Source organism: Danio rerio, chromosome 24 (assembly GCF_049306965.1).
Source record: "Danio rerio strain Tuebingen ecotype United States chromosome 24, GRCz12tu, whole genome shotgun sequence".
Taxonomy (NCBI): Eukaryota; Metazoa; Chordata; class Actinopteri; order Cypriniformes; family Danionidae; genus Danio; species Danio rerio.
Window position 1 is genome coordinate 33,545,001 of NC_133199.1, and position 27,528 is coordinate 33,572,528.

General features: G+C 33.6%; 1 protein-coding gene across 31 annotated transcripts in view; it reads left to right on the top strand.

The window, feature by feature from the left end:
- Positions 1-27,528, top strand: part of ntng1a (netrin g1a) — a 246,632-nt gene that overhangs the window by 74,558 nt on the left and 144,546 nt on the right. For 14 of the 31 annotated variants that reach the window (XM_009297530.5, XM_009297533.5, XM_009297531.5 and 11 more), the window contains exons 1-2: positions 9,914-10,597; positions 26,169-26,858. In XM_009297530.5, coding sequence (XP_009295805.2) covers positions 26,613-26,858 — 246 coding nt within the window. In that variant the 5' untranslated portion in view covers positions 9,914-10,597; positions 26,169-26,612. Of the gene's footprint in view, positions 1-5,811; positions 5,915-8,306; positions 8,475-9,913; positions 10,598-26,168; positions 26,859-27,528 lie in introns of those variants that run through there. The other 17 variants (XM_073940888.1, XM_073940896.1, XM_073940890.1 and 14 more) reach the window with 3 other exon arrangements.

Here is a 27,528-nt window from a genome sequence, read left to right on the forward strand (position 1 = left end):
TGCTTGGCCCCTTCATTTCTGCATGCAGGTATGTTATTAATTGGAATCATTTGTAAGGGAGTGCATCTGCATAAACTATACAATATAAGGCCTGTAGCCAGAGGGGGTTCAGGTGGTTTGAAAGACCAACCCCCCTACTGACAAAGTCCAGAATTTTGTTGCTGTACGAGCTCATTTGTCCCATTTCTGACAGTATGACATCATAAATTGTGAAAATAACAGCAGTTCTATATAGACAAATGTAACTTTTAGTTACTGTATGTTTTGTTCAATGTATTTAAATAAAACAAATTCTACGCTCATAATTATTTATAAAACTACAAACCTACAGTTTAAATGCACGTTTGGAAATAAACACTTTGTGATAAAATAGTATAGTAAGCAAGCACATTGGCAAACTAAACGTAAGGAATACTTTTGTTGCATCATAAAGTGTAGTTATTATAATATCCATCCGACGAGCTGATCCAGCAAAAAATAGAGTCGAAAATGCCACTACGATGCAGTATTTGAACCTCATAATTTAAAAGAAAATGAGGCAAATAACTGCAAAAAGGCCAACGTTTTAGAAAAAGCACCACCCCTTTTAATGGGCTGGCTATGAGCCTGAAAATTATACAAATTAAATAGATTAAAGCACAGATGAAAGCAACAGAACACAGATAAAAATAAAATAAACTGCGCTTTATAGTTTTCAGTTGAAGTTTAACATTATTGAAGTACAGAAATTCAATAATTAAATGTAAAAAAAAATTGTATTAAATAATTTAACTAAATTTATCTTTGTTAATGCTGCAAACTCCATAATTTCTTGTGACCAAAGGTTTAAATTTCCTTAAAATCTTAATCACAGACCTTAAAAAAACTTTCAATTTATTATATGAGTTAAACTTTGCAACGATTTCGCAAAGGACATGTGTTTTCTGGTTAATTATAATCCCATCTTGACACTGCAGATCCTGCAATGTGACTATTGCAGATTTACACATTTGGATATCGATGATGAAACTATATATTGTGCAGCTCTAATACTTGGAATTTTTATCTTCCTTAAATCGAACTTAATCTAACAGTCCACACGGACCGTTGACATGCACAGTAGTTTCAAAGTTACTGGTATAGTCAACATTTAAAGGGCACCATTAAAACAAACACAAAAAGTCTTGCAAATAGGCTGGGAATTTGACTAATTAGATTTGTCAGCCAACCAGTGAACCAGATATTGTTTTATTTTTAGTCTGACACTTCTTTTTTTTAATTTTTTTTTAATGACCCTAATATGCTGTTATATTACTGAATTGGCAAAACAGATATCACTGTGTTGTATAAATAATTCCATAAAATAGTTTTACCATACAACTAATACATTTTTTACCCCCAGTAATACTGTTTTTGCTTGGCAGCCCACTTATTGGGATTGCTCAGCTTAAATCTATGTTATTGTAGTAAGGGAAATGGACGGAATATGGTCCACTGTTTAGAACTTATTTAATGATGTTTTTGGAATATTGTTAGCAGTTTGGCAAGCAACAGTTTTCACCAAGATAAAGCTCAAAAGTGTATTTTTACTGGTCTTTCCATGCACATTTAACTTTACTTACAAATAATAGTTTGCCAATAGCAAAATGGTGTTAAAGTGAAAGTTCAGCCATAAATAAAAATTGCCACATCATTTAGTCTTCCAGTGGTTTTTAACCTTAATGAGTTTTTATTTTTTATTTTTTTTGTTTTGTGTTGAACACAAAATAAGATATTGTGAAAAATGCTGATTTCTGAGAGACTTATTGACTTTAAAAAATTAAATTTAAATTTAGCAATTTTCAAAATGTCTTTTGTGTTTGACAGAACACCAACCTAAAATAGATTTTGAGCAAATGAAGCATGAGCAAACGATGACACAATTGTCATTTTGGAGTGAACTATCCCTTAATACTTACGGTACATAATAAATGCATTTCAGGACCACAGTAAATGGTGCATAGTTTTAACCAGTGCGAATTATACTGCAGTGACACGTTTGTGTGTGCGTAATATTGTCGTACGGTGCTTCGAAAAAGGGCGGGATTAAACAAGATGATTAGACATTAAAAAAAAAAGCCAGCGATTGATACATGTGTTAAATTTCTGTTCAGAAAGGTCATGTTTGATCTTCGATTGGTCTCATGTAATCATATGATGCAATTTCGTTAGGTCAGAGTTCAACAAGCTTGAACTTTCCAACGCAGTGACCTGTGAAACCTGCTGCAGGAGCTTGCGTTTCCAGTCTGATGCATTCGCATGCGTATCAATGGAAGTCAATGGGGCGAAAAGTGCAGTGTGACCACAGCTTTATAGGGGGGTTTGGGGGGATTGACCCCCGTAATTAACGCAGAGTTGGTCATTGTATCAATAATTCAGTACAATTATTCTTCATTAAAGTTACAAATGTGGTGCATTATTGTGCCGAATGGTATACACCCAAGGTCTCAAACCCAATTGCTGGATGTCCGCAGCCCTGCACAGTTTTGCTCCAACCCTAATCAGACACGCCTGACCCAACTAATCAAGCTGTTCAAGACTACTCTTAAACACCTCGATTAGCTGGATCAGCTGTCTTAGAATAGGGTAGGAGCAAAACTGTTAGGAGCTGCAGCCATCCAGGAATTGAGTTTGAGACCTATGTGCTGCACTTTCTGAAAATGCCTTTTAAACTAATACAAATGATAAAATTTTACTCTTGTTATATTTATATTTTGCTATAACTTCTCAAATCTCATGTATTGCAATTTGCTATACTACAAACTATAAGCTCAACTCAACATTGCATATTCTACTATGTGACTATAGCAGAAACACACATTGCTATATTGATGGAAATTATGTATTGTGCAGCCCTACTTGCAATGTACCTTGTAAACAAACATTATTGGGAAATATTTTAAAAATCATTAACATTTCACTGTAGAACTAATAATTTTGACTATTCACTTTAAAGCCACACAAATATTCATACCCCCGGGGGGATGCCTCTCAAGGTGCATTTACAGTTAGTAAAAGAGGTACATTTTGATTTCTGTGTGAACTATTGTTTAATCACATAAGCCGTTTGAATAAAATAAAATAAAATAAAAAACTTCTTAAATTCACCAGGGATCTGTAGCAAAGTCATTTCTTGATTTACATATGCAAGCTCATGTTGTAATGTCACGATGATTTGAACAATTTGCTTTCAGAGCCTCGCTTGATTTCTATTTAACACCAATAGATGAAAAGATCTCCCAGTATTTAAGAATTCAATGCATCTAATTGAATCCCCCTATTAATAGCTATGTAGACAGTAAGGGGCAAATTAAATGAGCTGCGTCTCTGTCTCCTAGACAGCCTCAATGAGTTTCATCCACAAAGGCATATCATTTTATCCAATACATCCCACTGATATGTTAATGATGTTACTGTAAATAAACCAGAAGAAATCATTTGCCGCCTGCCAGTTACAGTAACCAATATTTTTGATCCGTGAGAAGACAAATTGGAAGCCTGATATTGACAAATCCTAATTTAGAAGACCAGATGATCCCAAGGCGGTGGGCTGATCTCCATGGCCAAGTGACAATTTGTCATCATTATCATTAGCAGGCCGGTTTGCTTTCATTAGCATAGTAAAATAAGCCACCGAGACAGAAGGTTTCTGGTGGTGTGAAATCTTCCCTTAAAAAAAAACTTTACAGTCTATTTAATCAAGAGCAGCTAAAAACTCATTTTAATTTTGAGCCGTTATTATGTTTACTTGGAGGTTTTGTGTGAGTGTGTTTCTTTTTTTTTTTTTTTTGGATGAGATCAGTTTTGGAAGAACATTGTCTGCTGCTGTGAATATTACTTCATGTCAGTAAACTTAAGCTGAGGCAAGGGCTTGAATATAATTGTTCATGAATACAGTACATAGCGTTTAATGTATTGAAATGGACTTAAAACATGCCAATAAGGCTTTGATTTATTTTACAAGATGGCTTTGCATACTGTTTCTTAGAAATGTGAGGGTTTTGAATAAATGTTGCATGTGTTTGTACTAAAAGCTGAAGAAATTGAAAAGTTGAGAATATAAAGGTAGTTAAGTGGATAATTAAATATTAAAGAGTTGTGATTTAACTAACCCTCATATCTTTTCAAATTGTATTTTTCTTATTTATTAGTTAATGTATTCAATTATTTATTTTTGTCTGTGGAACATAATGTAAAACCCAAAAAGTAAAGGTAGCTCAAACCGTTTGAGGACACCGATTGCAACAAAGCAATAAAGTTCAAAATCAAATCCTAATGAGTATTGTGAAGTTAATTCATTTGAGTTAACAAAGCAATTTGAGCACAGTAAAACACAATAACTGAAGAGAACTCAAACCAACTGAGTACTGTAAAACCCAATAAGTTAAGGCAACTCAAACCATTTAAGGAAACCGATTGCAATAAACCATTTGAGTTAAAAAAAAAAACAATCCATATGAGTACTTTGAACTTACTCCATTTAAGTTGAAGTGATGAGGTATTTAGCTCATTACCTTCAATATAGATTTCAAAACTTTATTCAAATGAGTAGATATAACTTTCAGTCAATTCTGAGTTAACTAAACTCATTTTATTTGATAAAGTTGACTGTTGGATTTTATGGTGTAGATTTTACAGACTTTTATTGTTAAAATCCCAAATATATTATAATATATTAATATATTTATACATTTTGAACGTCAAAGAATTGGAAAAAGCTCTAAGATTTATTAAGCTCGTGTCTGATTATGCTTAAGTTTTAATTCTTTCACCTGTTTCCTCATTTCTCTGTCATTCTCTATCATTAACATGCTTTTGACACATGACCACTCAAAAGTTATAAATACATATTATTGTAAGTCAATTTAGTTTAACAACTTCATGTGCTAAAAAGTTGGGATTACTTGTTTAAATATTGTAACGTGAACAAACTTATTCATTAAAAGTTAACTGCACTTAATTTATTATTTTTTTATTATTAATTCTGACTTCAACTGTATATGAATAGTTCAGATGCAAAAACCTCTAAATTTTCTCCTAAAATGAAGATTTTTCTCAGGCTCCTATGTTTATGTTCAAGTATGTCACTGTAAAGCCAGTGAAAATAACTTGTTTGTCACTATAAAAGTAAAATTTGTAGGTCTACCAAGAGTCGGAGGAAAATGCTAATTTTAGTAGAAAATAACAAACGGTATTTAGATGTTTTTGCATCTAAACTCTTTATTTTATTGACTTTTCATCCCTTTTATTTTAATTAATGATATAATAATAATAATAATAATAATAATAATAATAATAATAATACAACCTTTATATATATATATATATATATATATATATATATATATATATATATATATATATATATATATATATATATATATATATATATATATATATATCAAAATTAAGGTTGTATTATTATTATTATTATTATTATTAATATTATTATTATATCATTAATTAAAATAAAAGTCAATTTCAATATTGGTTTGGTTCCATTGCCTATAGTAATATTTATTTTAAAATGTTTGAAAAATGATTCAGCATGAGCATAATAGTATATATTTTAGGATAATTTATTTATTTATTTATGCTTTTGTTTCTAGCATTGACATTTCTCCAACTTCCATTTCCATTTTGTTTTTGTAGGTCACAATAAATCAAAGTGTTTGCATCCTACTGGAGAATTAAGCTAAATCCAACATGTTATCGTCTATATAAGGGTTAAACCATCTGTGGAAACATCTCACCTCATAGTGATCTCTCTTCATATTTCTTTCCATGTGACAGAAATACGCTGGACGGAACAGATGAAACTCAATACTCTGCTCAGATGTGAAAGACAGTGATGAGCCACACGAGAGACACTCATCAATTCTCGGATAACTGAAAGGTACGACAGCACTGAAGGATGCTCCTATTGGCCGATGCAGTTCACGTGATTGCCTGTCCGTGTCAATTGCAGCATCAGAAAGCTATTGAACTTTATGATAGATTTTAAGATGCATGTCTGTGCTGAATATCAAATGGTAAACACATACGGCGGATGTGAGCTAGCTGTCTGTGGAAAAAGAAAGGATGTCAATTGATTTTTAAAGTGATTGTTTTTAAGTTGCACAACAATTGGTGGTTTTATATCTGATGGCTTTATACTCTTAACTGTGGATTTTAGGGGTTTCATGGTTTGTTGTTGACGTGATAATGGTTAGCTGAGGTGATTTTAGTTGGAATGGAGTTTTTTGTTAATATTCTGTTCATTTCTTTCAAGCAGCATTTAGGTTTTCAAATGAGTGCCTTGACCTCCCTGTCTGAACTAATGACTGGCCACTTTTAGGTTAAATGATCCGTGACGGAAAATGTGTCTTCCTTCTCCATCACTAATTTAGATGTGCAGGTGTGAATCAGAGGCAAGTCACAGGAATGTGCACATGCTAATTCTTTAAACATGCAATGAAGCATAACAGTTTAGCAGTCACCTGTCTTCATTTTTTTCATACATTTTTTTTAATATTGAGTATGCTCATTTGATATAGTGCAAGTCATTGACTAAAATCCTCAAGAATCTACAGTTGAAGTCAGAATTATTACCCCCCTGAATTATTAGCCCCCTTGTTTATTTTTTTTTTTCAATTTCTGTTCAATGAAGATAAGATTTTTTCAACAAACTTATAAACATAATAGTTTAAAAAACTAATAATTAATCTAATAACTGATTTTTTTTTATGTTTGCCAGGATAACAGTGAATAATATTTTTCTACATGTTTTCAAGACACTTCTATACATCTTAAAGTGACATTTAAAGACTTAACTAGGTTAATTAGGTTAACTAGGCAGGTTAGGGTAATTAGGCAAGTTATTGTATATCGATGTTTTTTTTTCTGTAGACTATCAAGAAATAGCTTAAAGGGGCTAATAATTTTTACCTTAATTTATTATTATTATTTTTTTTATAAAACTGCTTTCATTCTAGCTGAAATAAAACAAGAAAGACTTTCTCCAGAAGAAAAAAAGATTTTCAGACATACTGTGAAAAGTCATGCTCTGTTAAACATTATATGGGAAAAAATTAAAAATATATATTTAAAGGGGGCTAATAATTCTGACTTCAACTGTATATTTTATACCAACCTTTCCACTATCCAATGTCGTAAATAGTTTTTTTGGGATTGGGACTTTTTAATATTTTATTAATGTTATTTTATTTTATGTTATTTTATATATTGTTACTATTTTATTTATGTTATTTTTACTACTTCTTCATCTTCTTTTTTACCTTCTTCTTCTAGGACAACTATTTTAAGGGACCTGCAACCTCAATTTTTAAATCTCATCCAATTAATCAACCAACCAATATAAAAATAATAAATAAATAAATAAATAAATAAATATATAACAATGCAAATAAATAAATATTATATTTACAATAAGTGTATATAATCAATCAATAAACCGATATAAAATAAATAAATAATAAGTAAATAATTATATAGTAAAGCAAATAGATAAATATAACATTTCTAATAAATGTATATCCAATCAATCAATCAATCAATCAATCAACCAATATAAAAATAAACGAATAATAAGTAAATAATAATATTAAAATGTGAATAGATAAATAAGTTCATATTTATGTGTGTGTTTGTGTGTGTGTGTGTGTGTGTGTGTGTGTGTGTGTGTGTGTGTGTGTGTGTGTGTGTGTGTGTGTGTGTGTGTGTGTGTATATCCAATCAACCAACCAACCAATAAAAAATAAATAAATATATACTAATGCAAGTAACAACAATTACTATAAGATGACAAAAACAAAGTTGACAACCCACTTAGAACAAAAAATTGTCTAAAACTCAAGATTATATGTAGCTAAGTTTTATTTGGCAACTTTTTCAATCAACTCTCTCTAAATCTTATGTTCCACATTTATTAATTTTGTTTTTCAGCATTTTTTTTTCTGGCAATGAGATTTTTAAAAGCATTTTGACTACTAATTTGAAAGACACAATCTTTACTTTCTTGATTGATATGCAATTGAAATATATCTTTATTGTATTATTATCACCCCATTGTCATTCGTCGTTGTATTATCTTAAGTCGCGACCACGACTATCCGCCACATGTTGAACATAATCCCACCTTCCCAATGCATCTCACCTGTCAAATCCACCCTAAAGAAATACGGCTTCACAAAAACCCAACTCTACGCCGGAAAAGTGTTTTCCCGCTGTCGCATTTGTTTGCTGAGTTGTTTGACTCGCTGAAGTGCCATTTGTGCCTTCGATTAGACCTCCATTCTCCCGGAGCCGAGGACAGGAGTGGTCGCCTGTGAGTTCAGCTCCGCACCTGCGCGCGTCTCCAAGATGTCCCGATTGAAACCCGTCAAACAACGCTGTGCAACATGAAATCTCATCGCACTGTTCGGATTGGCGCTTTCGAGTGAAGCTTTTGCGTGAAGGTGAGATCAGGCATTTTATCTCAATGCTTGCATGGATAATGGGTGCGTCTCGATCAAACTTTTGATGTGTGGTAGGTGCTTTATGTGAATGTTATGGCTTGAAGCGTCATTTAATTACTAAATACGCTACAATAATACTCTTGTTGGATATGGAATTTGTTTATTTTTTTTCTTAAATGTATAGTTTTAGCCTGCAGTGCGTAAAATCTACATGCGCTTTTGCGCACTTGTGTCTCTTGTATAGGCTACACTGCTTTTTTGAAACTCTTTTTGAAAGATGCCACTGTTAGTGTTTTAGACTTTATTAAAAAATAAATGAAAAGCACAATCATTTTGTGCGTAAAATATCACGCACTGATAATAAACTAGTTTATTGGTTCTCCATAAAATCTCTCTGATAGCAACTGTATAAATGAGCAGAACTTAAAGTCATATTATCACTCTTTTATTTATAAATATATATAGCCATCACTGCTCAGTAACAGTCCTGAGTTGAAACAGAAGGTTATGGAGTGTTTTCCACACTATTCATAAATATAATGGAGTGCAAGTTTTAAATGCCATTAGTTAATTACATACTAATAGGGTGATTGAACTTAGGTTCTGGCTGAGATTAAGCCTTTGCTTGCAAAAACTTTATAGACTGTTACAACAGCATGGGAAAGAAAAGAAGAAGAAAAAAAAGATCTGTCTTTGCAATGAATTGTTGATTCACCTTCTCCAGACTGATAATGTTTATTAATTAATTAGTTAATTGATTCATTTCTATTCTGTATACATTATTTTGGTCACTTTTGCAGCTAAATTTATAAACCTTGTTTTACCTTGATACATTTATTTCCTAATTGTTAATCAAAGTAAATTATTTATTAGATGCTAAATATATAACTTTTATGACACACACACATATAAAGTGTGTGTATGTATATATATATATATATATATATATATATATATATATATATATATATATATATATATATATATATATATATATATATATATAATTTATATATAAAGTATATATTAAGTTAGTTATTTTAATAACCTTTTTATTTTGTTGATTTAAATTTACATTTAATTTTTAATTAATATTATTACTAAAATATACAATGCGAGATTGTTAATAACTTTATTTATTTATTTATAGGTCTCTCCATTATATATTTGTTTACCAAATCTGTAACTAATTTCTTAAATAAATGCTACCTTTAGGACCCAGTGGATGGCATATCCCTCTAGCTATCTACAGTGAAGAAATCCTCACGCCAGACTAATATATAAATATATATGGTAACTTTCTGCAAACCGTCTCTCTTATTTGTTAGGACTGTCTTCTGTCCCGTTTGTGTCTTTGCTGAAGTCCCATCTGAGTTTTAAAGAGAGAGGGGGAGAGGATGAGAGGATGTGTAAAAGCAGTGTGTGTGGAGTGTCCAAGTGCGTAATCTTCCACAGCCATCATTTCCCGCCGAACGCTCGCTGTATATGCGCGTGAGGGAATGCGCGAGAGGATTTTCTTGGGGCGCGCGGTTATAATGCCAACCATTCGTGTCTGAAACGTCGAGGAAATTGTGACAAATATCGCAAAAAAGAACTGTTTTTCGTTAAAAAGGAAGTCTCTTTGTTTTGGGATATAGGGCGGTTGAAAAAAAAAAAAGCCGTCAGGAGGAACCGAGACTTGGCTATTGAAAGTTTAGTGGGGACGGTTATTTGCTCTGAGGTGACTCACGAGATTCACAGAAGAAAACACGATGAAGAAGGAGAGATTGTGGGATTTGTGAGTTTATTCTGTTTGGGATACACGCAGGGGTTGAATTTTGTGCTCGTGTTAGTGGTTCTGGAAACATCTGCTTTGAAGTTTACCTCCGAAATTTTCCGCTTCGGTAACGTCTCGAGAGACGTGGCACGAGACTTACAGATTAGATTGACGTGAGACACCTTTCAGTCGTTGTTTAGTCAGCCCGTTTAGTTCGGGTGGAGGTGGGGGATTGCGTTTTTTCCCCGAACTCATCACATTAAGATTAACAAACCGTCTTTAAGAGGATGCTCTATGGTCATTCATGAACTTGTTGAACACCCAGTCTTCAGCGGGACCCCTCACGTCGAGAGTGAGTGTCATTAACGTGAGTATTCGTTTCCTTTGTTAAGTTCGTGTTTGGGTTTGTGTGAGTATTCGTGTCATGCGTTAGTTATTAATTTAGTTATGCGAGCTAATGTGGCTTTTCTGCTGATTTAACTTTCCGCAGCCTTTATTTTAAACAATCTTTGCTCTATTAACTACACTAAGCCTCATTAGCCTGATCATAATCACAAGCCACATTGTGTGACCTGGGGAAATGTTATAAAAGTAGGCAAAAATGGGCGAACCGAATATGGTTCCAGCACCTTGGACAGCGATTTTACTATGAGGGAATGCGAATGGAAGCGCCCCCTAGCGGCCGTATAGCGCATTTGCGTGTTTCAATGGCCAGGTTGCTTTCAGGCACGATTAACTCTTCACCTGCTTTGTCCTAATTTGATTTTAATCCGTCAAAGTAAGCCACTACAGTCTACAGAAAAAGAACATTTCTCTCTAAGAATGACACAGTGCTAATTATAACTAACAGAGTGGTATAATGTCCATTATCTGATTTATTTTGATTGTAAGTTTTATATATATATATATATATATATATATATATATATATATATATATATATATATATATAGTTAGATACTTTAGTTGCTGGTAGTGTATAAATCAGTTCATATTGTTTCTTTGAGCGTTTTTGGATAGTTTTAATATACCAGATCGATTTGAACTAATTAAGGAATACATTATAAGTTGTATCTGATGTGCCATGCTTTCTAATAATAAAAACACTATATTATGTATTCATGCAATGTATATAACCCATACACTGAAAAAATGTCTGCAAAACTGTTAATAGGTTGAATTAAACAATCAAGTTAAATTTAGTAATGTTCAACTTAGTTTGTTTGTTTAAATTTAGCCCAAATAAATTGTTCACAATCACTTAACTTAAAAAAAACCTGGTAAATCCAAGCAATCATCTTTGAATCATTTTCTCAGTGTATACAATAATATACATTTTAAGCTAAATGTTGCTCATAAAATATCTCTCTCTATATATATTTATAAATATACAGTAATATACATTTTAACCTAAATGTTCATAACAATCGCTATATATATATAGCCATAAGATTATGGTATCAAGGTCATTTCTATACATATATAAAGAAATGACCTTGATACCATAATATATTCAGACATAAAACAACAGATTTTTATTATAAGCATTGCAAATTGTCTTTAGAATACACTCTTATTCCACCTTCACTGAAGTGAAAAGGCATAAAGGTTGCGTTTGACTCATGCTTTGTGGCAAAATAGTAATACAACGAGTTGTGGGAATTGGAAGTATCAATCATCATCAGCAGTAATGACATTGTAGCTAACATTATAGTTCAACAGTCACCTAAGAAGTCAGAAAAAGAAATAATAGCATGCACTTGAGCTGTGAGCTTTAGTTCGGCACAGAATTATTCTCACCATCCTGAGATAATGATTTCAAGCTTCGTTCTCCAGTGGGATATTTTGAGCAGTCTGACATCGCGGGAAAAAACTGAATGCCACAGCAGCCTTTTAGGAAAAGTATATTTAATAATGCATAACGTGTTCCGATGTCGCAGCAAAGTGTGCGCTTGGCGGTGGAGGGTGACATCTTGAGCGGAGAGGGGACTGTAGGGAAGAAAGTCTGTGACAACGCACGCCTTATAGGGACTTTTGTGAGGGGAGATTGAGAAACAAATGCTTGAAGCTAAGCTTCACGACACAAATGCCATTGCTGGAGTCGGGGAGTCACCCTGTCAAGTGGCCTGCTTCGTCACACATGAACAAAAAGTGACAGAACATGCCGGAGAGAGAGAGAGAGAGAAAGAAAGAAGAGCAAGAGAGGGAGAAGTCAAGCCCGGCTTAACAGCTGCGCTAAGGGAGATCCCTTTCTTCCAAGGCCAGAGACCTGTCTGCTGCAGACAGTCAGATTGCATTATGGGATAGGAGGTCTGCCAGGTTCAGTAGCACTCATGGAGAGCAGACAAACCTGCGCTTTGATTTTGCTGTCGACTGACAGGCTGAGTCACATGCCGCCATCATCCCTCCTTCTGCTTGCAATTGCCACACATTACGATGAAAGAAAGATCTCGCACCTGAATATTAGTTGAGGTGACACGGAGGAGTGGATGGTTGTGCTGTGGATAAGTCTGGATTAGAGCAGAGATCATCTGACTCTGTTGGTGTATGTGTTGGGCTGTCATGTTTAGGGAAAACATACTCACTCCCTGCTGCACTGAATGTTTATTTATGAGACCTGTCATATTGGCAGGCTGTTTATGGTAGAATCACTGATCCCATGCAGGCGGGCGCAGAAATCCCAGGAGCGCAGATCGCATCGAGCGCTGCACCTCCCTCTCCTTCACAGACTCAGACGTGAATGACAGAGAGAGAAACGTAACGTCATGAGGAATGGATTTTGGGTTAGAAGTTGGGCTGTGCAATATGACAATAACATACACTGTACTGATCAAAAGTTTGGGGGCAGAAGAATTTTTAAATGTTTTAAAATAAGCTTCTCCTGCTCACCAAGGCTGCATTTATTTTATCAGAAATGCAGTACAAAATGTGAAATGTTTTGCACTTTAAAATACCTGTTCAAAAGTAGTTTATAATTTAAATTAATCATTTATCTCAGATTTTAATGTTGAATTTTCAGCTTCATTACTCCAGTCTTCAGGGTCACATGATCCTTCAGAAATCACTCTAATATTAAAAGCAATAATGGCTGGAGAAAAAAAAAATTAGTTTGAAACTACATGAAGTTTCACAAACTAATTTCAAGAAGAGCATGTGATATGGTTGATCACAGCTGGTCTCCCATCCGTAGTCATTAGTAAGCCAATCGGATCATTTTAAACTCACTATAAATAGCCTGACTAACATTACTCGCTCATCTTTGTTTTTTAAAGAATCCCCCCCATCCACCCCATCTCCTCCTTTCCTGCTTTACCAGGGGGAGCTCTCGAGAATTTCCTGATGTTGTACCCCTTTAAATGCTTATTGACCAGGCAGGAGCCCTGGGCTCAATTATCTTAGAGCTCAGGGTTCTCTCCCAGGACAGCATGCCAAACCTGCTATTATTATCAAGTAATATCTAAGTATGAACTCTTAAAATACAATTTGTAGTAAATAAATAAATATTTAACTATTTAATTTTTTTATTTTATTTTTTTTACATTTAATAAAAAAGAATAATTGTAAAAACATGAGAAAAAAAAAACTAACCCTAAACTTTTGTCCGGTAGTGTATATTGCATGGAAAAATAATACGTTTATTGCTTTACAGTATATTATGCTCTATTATTTATTTGGTGGTGCCAAAAAGAAACTGGATGAATGACATGAGTGCAAGATTACACAACGTTATGCTGATGAATACAGAATAACACAAATAAAAGCATTGTGACAAATGTGCAATAAGTACAATGTTTACATTTCACATTTATTTTTTAATTTTTATGCTGGGCTTGTAATCATTAGTATTTGAAAAGTGTTTTATATTTGGTTCATATTTAAAGTGATCAGCATATGCATGGACACCCCTCACAAATCTATCTTTAAAATCATATTTTTATTACGAAGCTTTACAATATTATATTTGTGCATATATACATTAAATTAGTCAGTACTGAAGCCAAATGTGGAGCTTATCTAACAAAATAACTGACGAAAAAAAAAACTAGTACACCCAAACTTATGTAATAGAAAAATATCAAATACAAATTTTAGAAAGAGGAAAAATTAAGAGTTGAGAAAATGTGTTTTTTTTTTTTTTGAAATTTTGTAGGCTGTAATTTATTTTTGCAATATTTTGCTTGAATTTAATTGCATGTTTGGTAACTAAAATATTATTTTAATAAATATATCTGTTTATTAAATCTGTTTTGTTTAAATGCACCAAAACACATTGCTTATATTCACTGAGAAGTTGATCAAAATATTATTTTTTTAAAATGAGGTGTACTCAATCATGCTGAGTACCGTATATTATATTTCTATATTTTCAATGAAACATTTGTCCTGAAGTCCTAAATAAATTTAGAAACATGGTCATGGGTACATTTCTGAGCATGTACTTAAAAATGTAAAATGTAATAGTCTTTTACATGTAGTCAGTATATATAGACTTTTTATTGATTGAATTTACAGAAATGGCACTATTAGTCATGTCACAATAATCAATATATCGACTTATCGCACAACACATGGACATGACCGAAGTCATTTTTGATGATAAAAACATCATCCATAAATAAATATCAATGCAAGCCATATTTTCGCTGATTGTGCAGCATCTCTATCTCTATTGGAGGTGTCAGTGTCAGTATTGTTAAAAAAAAAACAATGTTGTTTTTATTATAAATTACTATAGTATATTTTCATGTGGGTGCCTGACGAATGACAATAGTTCTGGTAGCAGATATTGCCACCTCTGTTACTTTTTGTTAACATATATTATTATTTTTTAAGGATATCACATTTTGATTCTAATAACTAATTATTAAATTGTCAAAAATCACTATAATTAAATGAAATATTCTTAAGAATAAAATATTATTTGTTCTTTGGAAAATTGTACTTGTATTGCGATATTACTTTGTCATTGTGGAATTATATACAGTAATGAGTGGCATAAAGTGGTCTTAAAATGACAATAATATCATTTATTGCAATGTGTTCTGGTGCATTATATCATGCAACAAGAAATAGATATCGTAACAGGCTTACATACCATGTCACTATATATATCGTTATCAGTATATGAGATTTCTTATATCTTGATTTGAGATTTTTGTCATATTGCTCAGCCCTAGTTAGAAGATGGAGGTGTGTAGAATTTCATTAGAATGATTAGAATCAGACATGCATCTGATCTGGCAAGTCTAGTTTAGCAGGCTGTCGTTTTATGAGCACCTGTGAGGTTTAGACATGCAAGCATGCTTCGGTAGCCCAGGGGACGAGATCGAAGTGGACACCAAGAAAGGGAGGGGAGTCTTTCACAGCATAAAAGAGATGGAGGAAATCTGAGCCCACCCTCCTACCGTCAAGGTCATATGAAATCTGTGAATGATTTATTGGCTTAAATATAATATTAACATGCGGCTTACTGGTGAAAATCATATTTGTGAATTCATATTCAACTGCAAGTTTGTGTGAGGATCCATGGGTTGTCCTGTGCTGCTGTGATGGAAGCAAATTCTTTTCTACAGGTGCTGCTTTTGAGAGAAATAAAATAGATGCTTTTTTTTTTAAAAGTATGAAAACAAATAAATTAGCTTTATACATACAGTACAGTATACATTTACAGCATGTGTGATGGTTGCAGAGTTTTCATCATCTTTCATCTTAATATGTAAAGTCATAAACATCAACTTCATCTGTTGAGCTGCTCTGAAAGTCACTTCACCAGCATTTAACTTTTCTGTGTGAGGAATTATATCGTGTTATCATCAAAATGCATAAACTCAGCTCTCTTTATCACACCCTGCCAATGCTAGGTTAATTTGAAATAAATTACGAAGAAATGTAATACTATCATAGTAATAAATATTATAATTATATAGATTTTTTGAATAATATACAATATATGTACACCCAATTTTATTCGGTTTCTAATAAAAAACTTAATTGTGGGAATTATTTTTGTGCTTTTTGATTTCCATTTAAAATTGAATTAAATTATGAAATTCAGAAGTACAGAAAAGGTTCAGATAACAATTATAAAAATATTTATTAAAAAAATAAAGCTTGAAAATAAAGCACATAAATAGTTTGTCACTTGAGTAAAGGAAGAAAATACAAAATGGGTCTAAAAAAATAACATTGTTTCTTCTGTAATAGAGTGGAATGCTGCGTGCACTTAATGTAGTTTGGGACAAATTGTAATTATTTTATATAATACCTAGATAATTTACATAAAGCATAAAACCTGTATCTAAAATATCTAATAATAATTTAAATTTCTTTAAAAACAGTTCCTTTTTTAAAAACCAGAAATGTTCAAAGAGTCAGAAAAATGACATTTTTAAATAACCAGAAAATGACATTGTTTCTTCTGTAGTAGAGTGGAATGCTGCATGCACTCATAATGTTTCGAGGTATGCAGATCAGAATACCTTCATAATCTACATAAAACCTCTAAAATGTCTTATAATAACTGTTTTTAAGTTTTCAAACTATTTTGATATAGAGACGTCTTTTTTATTCAGTTTTGTTGACAAAAAGTAAGCAAAAAGCAACATAATAATAACAACAACAATTTAAAAAAAAGTTTATTTAACTCTCGCAGTAAGAATAAAACCTAGTCCCATAAAAAAAAATTATAAAAAAACAAAACAATGTGCTAGAGTGATATCCTCACTTCCACCTGAGTTTGACCTACATCAGAATATTTTATATAAAAACATACATCTTAAAAATAAAAGCACATAAATAGTAAGGAAGTAAATACAAAATGGGTCTAAAAAAAGTCAGAAAATGACATTGTTTGTTCTGTAATAGAGTGGAATACTCCATCCACTAAAGACTGTTTCAAGATTTGCACAATTGAGTGAAATTATATTATATAATACCTATAAAAATACCCAAAATACCCAAAAAAATACCCAAAAAATTAAGGTAGCTCAAACCATTTGAGGAAACCGATTTCAACAAACCATTTAAGTTCAAAAACTAATTCTAATGAGTACTGTGAACTTACTCCATTTGAGTATATGAAGCAATTTAAGCACATAAAACCCAATATTTGAAGAGAACTCAAACCAACTGAGTATTGTAAAATCCAAGTTAAGGCAACCTTAACCATTTGAGGAAACCGATTGCAACAAACCATTTAAGTTCAAAAACTTATTCTAATGAGTACTGTGAACTTACTCCATTTAAGGTGAAGTAATGAGGTATTTAATTAACTCATTACTTTCAACACGGATTTCTAAACTCTTTTTAAATGATTAGAATTAACTTTCAGTCAATTTTGAGTTAACTACACTCATTTCATTTGATAAAGTAGACTTGTTAAAGTTTTACAGTGTACATAAAACCTGTATCTAAAATATCTAATAACTTACATTTCTTGAAAAACAATTTATTTAAAATTTTTAAAGAACCAGAAATGTTTCAATTCAATTCAATTTAGCTTTATTTGTATAGCACTTTTACAATGTAGATTGTTTCAAAGCAGCTTCACATAAATGGTCATAGTAACTGGATTGTGTAGTTCAGTTTTTAATGTTTAAGTTCAGTTCAGTTTAGTGCAGTTCAGTGTGGTTTAAAAACATTACTGAGAGTCCAAACACTGAAGAGCAAATTCATCAATGTGTAGTATTGTAAAAATCCATGAAAATGACATTTTCGAAGAACCAGAACATGACATTGTTTGTTTTGTAATAGAGTGGAATGCTGCATACACTCATAGGGCCCTATCATACACCAGGCGCAAGGCGCAACACAATTGTTGTTTGCTAGTTTCAGCTTGGTGTAAGAGTCGTATTGACGTTTTGCGCCACACTGTTTAAATAGCAAATGCATTTACGCTCATATGTGCGGCCATAGGCATTCTGGTCTAAAAAGGAAGGCGTGTTGAGGTGCATTGCTGGCGCATTACTATTTTGAGAAACTATATTAGATTTTTCAATACACCTTAACAAAGCTGGTCTATTGTCCAGCGCAGAGGCCGTTAGTTGTGTGCCTCGCTTACACACTGCTTAATTCACACAAGATGTAGAGCAATACGCAAATATCTTTAAATATGAAAAAAAATTAAAATGTTAAGAATATATATAGGATACAATAACAATTTATATAGGATATAAATATAAAGGATTAAAATATTACAAAACATATTATTTTCTTGCCTACATAAATTTAAAAACCATACTTTTATGCTTTCTTCATCTTGGGGGGCTTCTTCAGTTTATTCATAACAATTTGCTTTGGATAATGTTATCATTATTAGCAGTATTATTTATTATATCCATATTTTTATTTGTTTTATTAAAAACAAGCTTAGATTTGCCCACCTGTCAGGTTTCAGACCATATGGGGCATAGCATGTGTGTTTGGATATAACTCAGTTGTTTAAACGCACTTTGTTTTCATTATTCATTTATTAGTTTGCTGGAAATTAAAACTGAATTTAGAAATAATTTTTAAACAAATCTTTGCACTTAACAAACAAAATTAATCATTCATAGGCTAATTGATGTCTCTGCATACAAGGTTTCCTTATCCACAAGAGCGAAAGTGAAAGTAGAGAGGCCTTATCTCTCATTCCCGCGCTGTAGATGCTCATTTTAACTGTTTTCTTGCTAGTGAAATGCTCAGTTTTTCCATTTACAAAGTCTTCATGTAAATAGCAAATGTGCTATGGCGCGACGCAGCTGACTCTTAAAGGGAATGGGAGATGAGACTCTGATTGGTTTATTCTCAAAACACACCTATAACTCATTAAGAAAATAAGCTCAACCCTTTTAGACCATGCGCCACGGTGCAAAGTGGATTTTCCGTCCTTAAAATAGCAAAAGTGGATTCTGACACGCCCTGAATGCGTTTGTGCCCTGCGCTTTGCACTTTGTGCTTGGATCGTCAAAATAGACCCCATAATGTTTCAAGGCTTGCGGAATAGAATACCTTTATAATCAACATAAAACCTCTAAAATGTCTTATAATGACTGAAATTCTCAAATAATTCTGATATTGACACTTCTTTCATTCAGTTTGTTGACAAAAAGCAAGCAAAAAATAACTCTCCCAGTAAAAATAACCCACAATCCCCATAAAAAAAATAAAAAAAAATAAATAAATAAATAAAGTGTGCTATAGTGATATCCTTATTTCCACCTGAGTTTGACTTCTGGCTTGGGAATCTTTCCTTGTTGTCTCTCAATTTTCTTCCTGTCATCTCTACACAGCCCTATTACATTAAAATTAAAATTCTTAAACCAAATCCTAAAAATAATTTAAGTAAATAACATCTAACATGATCTGTAATGGTGGGATTAAATGCTGAGATTGTTTGTGAATCCTTTCATCAGGGCCCAATGTTAAATACTCTAGACGCTAGATGAGGTGACCTGCCTCAAATCATCCCGCTCTGTGTCATTACGCATCCTGCTCTCTACACCAGCCACATCACTAGAGGCATCGTAGAATAATTAAGAGGACTCGTATATGGATCATGGAAAGTGATAACAAGCGGGCTTGTGTGATCTTTAATGTGCCCTAGACACTTATCCTCCCTGTATCTCTAATGGCTCATTACACTGTCCTCTTTTCCTCCCTCCTCTTTCTTTCTCTCTCAGTGTCTCTCATTCTTGCACTGGAAAATCTTTGTGACCAACCCAGAGCTGCGTCCCAAAAGTTTGCCAATATTGTTCACTTTTTGTCCTCCACTCTAACACTATAGCTGTTAAGTGGCTAACCATGTATTTTTTCTCTCTTTCTCTCTTTTTGTTGTCACATTCTTTCCCTCATTTTCTTTTCATTTTGTCCTTATTAAATCTGGAGGATCCAATGATACTCTCCATCCATTGTCCTGGATAATGGTCATTGTGATGGATGTGATGCATTTTAAAATATGGGTACTGCAATATTTAAGATGAATAAAAACCTGACCTTTTCAAATTGGACATTCCTTTGTATTAAATGATAGGTTAAATGTTGAAGATAAGGAAAGAGGGACAAACGGATGAATGATGATTTTTTTCCTAAGTGATACAAGGTTATTATAGTTGAATACTAAAATGAAAACTTGAATTGAAAATCATTTTTGTTAACTGAAATAAAAATAAAAACAAGTTAAATAAAACTGTATTGTATACATACAAATCTAACTGAAACTGACTAAAATTATTGCAAAAACGTCCTTTGTTTTTATCTTTGTAAATGCATTTAATACTTATGCCTACTCTGTGCTTTTTAGAAGTAAATCTGTTTACTTCGCCCTGCAGGTGTTTGACCGTACAGCACCTCAGAGTCTGTAATCCTGATGCTATTGGCTTGACCAAGCCGGTTCTCCTCCAGTCATCCTCGATGTTGCTCCCGCGACAAAAGCAACAGCTGGACATGACAGCAGCATAGTGACAGCATTAAATAAAACCCGAGCAGACACTTAAAAGTAATAATTGAACACATTTGTGCCAAATAATGGGTTTTATTTCTGTTTTAGTGATACTAATCACAAACAAATCCTTCTTTTTAATCGAGCTTCTAAGTAAACCGGTTGAAATAATTCACCAAATCGAACTGAATCATTTGAAAAGATTTGCGTCTCCAGTTAGCGCTTATCCACAAGCTACTTACTTTTTAACATGCCTGATACCCCCTCTGACTCACAATAAACAGATATCCTGAGTTGTTCAGTTATTAGAACAGTGTGATTCAATGAACTGAACACAAACTTCACATAACAAACTGTTGTGACTGAACCAAACTTGAACAACTGCAGCGTGGGTAAACCGAGAGCTTAAATGAGAAGATCTGGCAAAACATATGTTTATTTCTTAACTGACAGCCGTAATGAAGTTTAAATAAGTGAATCAGTTGGGTTGCAAAACGTAATTGTAAGAAACTTTTTAGATCATGGTAATGTTTTAACTGACTAAAATTATGATTGCTGACTACATAATTTAGATATGTTGAGTTGTTCAAACTTAGGAGGATCAGTTTCACGGTAAAGATCCGAACTTCCCATCACTACTGTGTATCTAACCTCAGAAGTAGCCTTGCACACATGTTTTACTTAAGACTGTTTTACCTAAGATCTTGTATGCTGTTGTATTTGAGTTTGAGGATGGGTAGATGGCAGTATTCTTGTGTCAAAAATGTAGCCTCTCTTTGAGTTTTTATTATACAGTATTCTGATGATTTTGAATCTTGCACCTAACAAACATCCTAATTTACACAAAAACAACAAACAAAAAACTAAAACTAATAAAAGCTAATAAAAAATAAAACTAAGCAATTTCAAAATATAGGAACTAATTAAAGCATAATAATAATAATTAAAACTAAATGAATTTGAAAACAAAAAGTCAAAATAAAAAAAACTAAAACTAATGAAAAATCCAAAACTGTTATAACCTTGCAGTGTTGTTTTTCTGTACTCCATCTTAATGCATGTTTAAAGGCATTCTTTTTTTGGTTTGGCTTTCATTACAGATCATATGACTAATCTGTGCTGCTTTTCAGAGCTTAAGCACATCTCTGATCCTAACAATATTTGCACATATTGAGCCATGATGAACTCTTTGATCCATTGGCACCACACACCCTTTCATTTAGGCAGCTTTGGTCAACAGTCAGAATGTGATTTCATGCTTCATGTTTTTCTAATTGGATATTATGCTCTATTACAGACGACCCCATTCATCCCCCTGTTGTGTGATTTTACAGTGACAGGAATTGTGTATATTATCCTTTCTGTGCTAGAGATCTGCTCGGGAGTGAAAGGAGCTCCTGTTTGAGGGTGGTCCACTGCAAAACTGCGCTCTGATCTGACTCCTCGCCCCATCTCGTTTGGGGCTCGCAAGGTTAATTGATCACTGTGGGGCTGGTGACGGGATGAGTGTGGGGTCAGCATTTGTATTGACTGGACAGACTGATTAACAAGCACTAAAATGCTCCTGGCCCCCACTTTCAGAACGCACGTTGTCGTCAATTATCCCCCTGCCAGCCTCCATCAGGAGGAACTGGCAACCTTTGCTCTCTCTTCATTTTGTAGCTGCGCTGTGCAGAAACCACGCTTTTGCAAAACACACATAGACGACTCCAACTGCTCCACATTGATTTTTCTTAGCAAACAGTCAAAGGGTTACAAAGTGATTGAATCTAACAATCATTTCATATTGGAGAAATGATTACACGTTGTGTGACAGGCATATCAATTGAATGCAAAACCGGATCTTCTGATTTTGTGTCAATGAGCACATTTACATCTACAGAACTGATGGATACACAAACTGTAAGAAAATAGCCCTGTATAAAAAAATATTACATTCAAATCAATAAATCTTTTTTTATTTTTTATTTATTTGTTTTTTTACAATTTAAAATGTAATCATGTATCCTAACTAAATAACTTGAAGAGATATGCTTACAGATAAGTTTATTTATTTGCGCATGTGTCAACAATATGTTGACACTGAATAAGACAATAGTTATTAGCATGGAATTGCTCACAATATATTATGAGCAATTCCATGCAATTATCAACCTTGCAATAGCGAAGCCGTTTCTACATTTTTTTGTGCAAACAAGTATTGTGTAGTTCTTTAAAAATACTTTTGTAATAAATGTTTCTGTCAGTGTTTCAAGCTATTTTATTTAATTTACCAAAATCACACAAGTGGCAATTTCACAGCTGTCACATCCATAACGGAAAAGTGTCACATCCATAACGACCCTTTTTCCTCATAAATGCAAAAATGTCAAATAAAATAAAATCAAACATGTTTGTTATATAGTGAGCCGACTCATATCTGTTTGATTAGCATTGTTGTTGTTGTTTTTTTTGTTGTTTTTTTTTTTGGGGGGGGGTTGTGCAGTTTAATTGACAGAATTTTTATAAACTGTGTTGCATTCTGTAAACTTGCAAACTTTTTTTTTTTGTCACATCCATAGCACATGCTTATTCTCCTCACCTAAAATCTAAAAAAAAATGTTTACAGATTAATATTTTTCTGATCCCATTACTCTGCAGTTGTAGTTTTGGAAAATATAAACAGATATGTCAATATAATGTTAACATACACTTTCTATGTGAATCACTGCAAATGTCACATCCGTAATGCTAGCCCCCTGGATTATAACTGCTTTTAATCTAGCCAAAATAAAAAATTTTCCAAAACAAAGACTTTCTTTAGAAGATAAAATATTATCAGACATACTGTGAAAATGTCCTTGCTCCATATATATTTATGAGCAATTCCAGCGTTATGGATGTGACATTTGCAGTAAAATCTCAAAACATAAATTGACAGAGGAAAGTATATGTTAACTTTATATTGTAACATCTCTTTGTATTTTTCAAAACAACTAGCCACAGAGTTGTGGAAGCAGAAAAATATCAATCTGTAAACATTTTTTATATTTTAAAATAGAAAAATAAACATGCGTTATGGATGTGACAAAAAAGTCTGCAAGTTTACAGTATACAACATACTTTCTAGAAATTTTGTGAATTAAACTGCACAACCCAAAAGAAACGATGCTTATCAAAAGAATAAGAGTTGGATCACTATAGAACAAACATGACTAATTTTATTTGATTTTACATTTTTGTATTCATGATGAAAAAGCTTTCTTATGGATGTGACAGATGTGAAATTGCCACTTGTGTGACTTTGGTAAATTAAATGTTATTGTTTGAAAACACTGACAGAAGACATTTTTGAATGTTTTTAAAGTACTGTAAAATACAAGCCTACACAAAAAAACGCAGAAACGGTTTTGCTATTTTGGTGTTTTTTCGTCAATGTTATTTTCATGGCAAGGTTGACATTTGCATGGAATTGCTCATATATATATATATATATATATATATATATATATATATATATATATATATATATATATATATATATATATATATATATATATATATGTATAGCTAGAGTGCCAGGAACAAAAAAAAGTTAAATAACGGCCGTTAAATTACAGACATTTACTGTAAAATAACAGACATTAAATTACAGAAATCTACCAGAAATTTAAATTGAAGAAATTACTGTAATTTAAAGTCCGTTATTTAACAGTAAATATGTGTTATTTAATGGCCGCTATTTTAAGTTTTTTTTTTTTTTTTTCAGCTCCGGACAGTCACAGCAGCTCGATGAGAAAGTGAGGATTTTTTTTACTGCACTATTCATTTAACCTAACAAATATAAAGCTTAGAACATCACTGTGCCTCTCACAATCTGTTCTCTTGCTCATTCACTTTCGTCCCCATGATTTCCAGGGTATTTTATCTAATTCGCAAGCGTCATGGCGACACAATAAAGAGGCCTATTCGGGAAAGTTGCAGAGCTTCCGGGAAAGGCTATATGGTTGGATGAGGCACTAGATAACGGCGATCGCTCCGCTTGTGTCACAACAGCTTAAAACACTGGACATACAATGACTGCACTTGCAAAAAAGAGATCACTTGCAGGAGTCATGCCAATAAACTGTATATTTTAATATTTTAGCTGCTGTGATGTGAGCACAGTGATCACTCACGCCCTCTACAACTTCTTTCTCTGCACGTTGTAGCACTGCTGAAGAGTGCATGTGCGTCTTCCTCTGTGTGTAAACTCATAAACAAACACTTGCAATTGGTTCATAAGATTGGCCAGATTGACGAGTACCAATTGAGTCTAAAAATGTGATTATCGGTCCATACGGATCTCTGGCCGATTGAAAGGGACATCCCTAATAGCAAGCAAAAATATTGGCATTAGTTGCCTTTTTAATATTAAAAGAGTAATCACTGTAAGACTATGCAAACATACAATGTACCGTGATATTATTAAATGCATAAAAAATGTCAATGAGCCATTGAGATGCTTTTTTGATTCAGTATTTTTTGAAGACTTTGAGCTATGCAGATATTACAAGACTCTAGGCATGAATCATTTTCTTGCTTTGGTTCTCATCCTTCTTTGTAGTATTTCGTTTGTACTTTGCTCTATTTCAGTGCATTGTTTCACTGTTCTAAAGCACAACAGATAAAAGCACAACTTTGTTGAAATGTTGAGTTTTTTCCAACAAATTCTATTACTTGTTGCAGCTTTGTGTTTTCAAACTTACCTTGCAAAGACCCCTCATACAGTACATCTAAGAGAATGAGTCACTGGGTGATTCTGAATGAAACTGAAAGCATTACAGCTTTAATGGGATTGGAAATAAAGGCATCCATGAGAATCCATGAATAATAGGGCATTTTCATGTTCAGATCTACCCTGTGTAAGCAGTCAGTAAGGAGGAAAGCATTTGATTCAAGGTAGTTGTGGTTTCTTTGAGCAACTTATGCTGTGTGAAATATGTAGATATCGAGCCCCTATTCTTAATGATAGGGAAACGTATTTAATGTTGTGCTTGAGAAGCTTTTCACATTATTTTATCCCTACACAAGCCTTACACAGACCTCTTTTAGGGGCTCTGAAGCCACTTCAGCTCACAGTGAGCAGATACACATGTTTCTATAGTAACTTTTATGAGACTAACCTCGCGAGTTCAATCAATTCCTATACAAAAGGCATCCAAGCAGTCATTAGTTTTGCACCTATTCTCTGAATTCTGACCCAAACCGTCTATATCTTGTAATTTAATTTAGTGTAACGCATAGCTATCGGTCTATATTCAGTATCAAAAGAGCATTTTAAGTGGAAGAGGATGGGCCTGCATGGAGATTATGGGTAATGCAAGATCACGTTTTCTTTGATGGCCTTTTAGATATCTGATATTTGTCTATGACGCACACCAGACACCTGACTGGCACCACCTCAGAGGAGTCGACGCGCTAATTTCCCCTTGCTGTCAAATTCCATCCCCGAACTCATATTCACCATCACCTCTCTTGTTTTTTTTTTTCTGTGCAGAGTGCAGATGCCAAGCTGCAACAGAGGATGATTGACAGAAGGCAAAGCTGAGACGGCTGTCAGTCAACATCCAGCCAGAGAGTCGATTCATCAGTGTGTCAGAAGCCCTGCTCTCTCTCTCTCCGATCATTTCGTCTTCTCTGCCTCTACTTCTCTTATCTCTGCCGGCACCCCCGACCCTGCCTGCCGCCCTGCCTCTTCCCTGCAGACGCAATAAAGTCCAGAGGTGGAGATAGAAGGATCAGGCTTGACGACCTAACAGTGACCAACAGGACGCTGGCATGCTTCCGCACCTCTTCTGGCCCACATTCAGCAAAACTTGGATTATTTGGTAAACCATCCCATCTTTCTGTATATCTCTAGCTTTTGTGCATCTCTAAGAGAAAAGGAGCAGGCAGATACGCTTCATCAAAGTGAATTGACTAATAGATAAAGAAAGCAGCCATGATTTTCCCACTGTTCCTAACACTGCAAGCATCATGGCTGACTGTGTGTCAGGCCACGCAACACTACCCCGCAACCTGGGGACACTACGACTTGTGCAAATCACAAGGCTACACGGAGGAAGGCTTGACCTGGTATTATATGGCCTGTCAGCCTGAAGCCGCAGACATGACCAAGTACCTAAAAGTCACTCTTGACCCACCTAACATCACCTGTGGAGACCCACCAGAGACCTACTGCACCTTGGTGAGTGAACGAATTAAATAATTTCAGTTTATATTCTACTTGTTTTGGCTGCATATCAATTATTTTATATATTTATACGCTTCCCATTTGATAACTGAGGTTAAACAGTTACAGTATGCAATGGGTTTAGGAACGGGAATGCTTCGAAGAACTTGACAAACTCGATTTCATTCATTTACGCCATTTGAGCGCTAATAAGGAGCACTGCGACCTAACATCAAATTTGTTTCAATGTAAATGGCATCCACTTTCTCTACAGGATCATTGACTGTTTCAATTTATATGGTTAATTATCTCGTTTCGGCTTTGGTGGAAGCCTTCATTAGGGTCTTTGTGAACAAAATGCTGTCTGTCATTAGCATTGAAAATGAGACCGAGAATAGAGTTAGAGACGGGAAGAAGAGCGAGATGGATGAAAGAGGCACTATAAAAAAAAATCTGGCTTTCTTTAATGAGGTGAGCTGTGCGTCTTTTATGGGCAAGTCTAAGTGTTTAATTAGGAAAATGTCATTTACGCACAGTGTTCTGTGAAGCTCACAGCTGGCCCGCACTATTAGAAATTAGTTAATGATTCTCAATGTTACTTGTACAAGTGTGTGCGCTCATGCGAGCATGTTTTCGAAAAACTTCATACGTATCACCTAAAGTTTTACCAGAGAGAGCGAGCGTA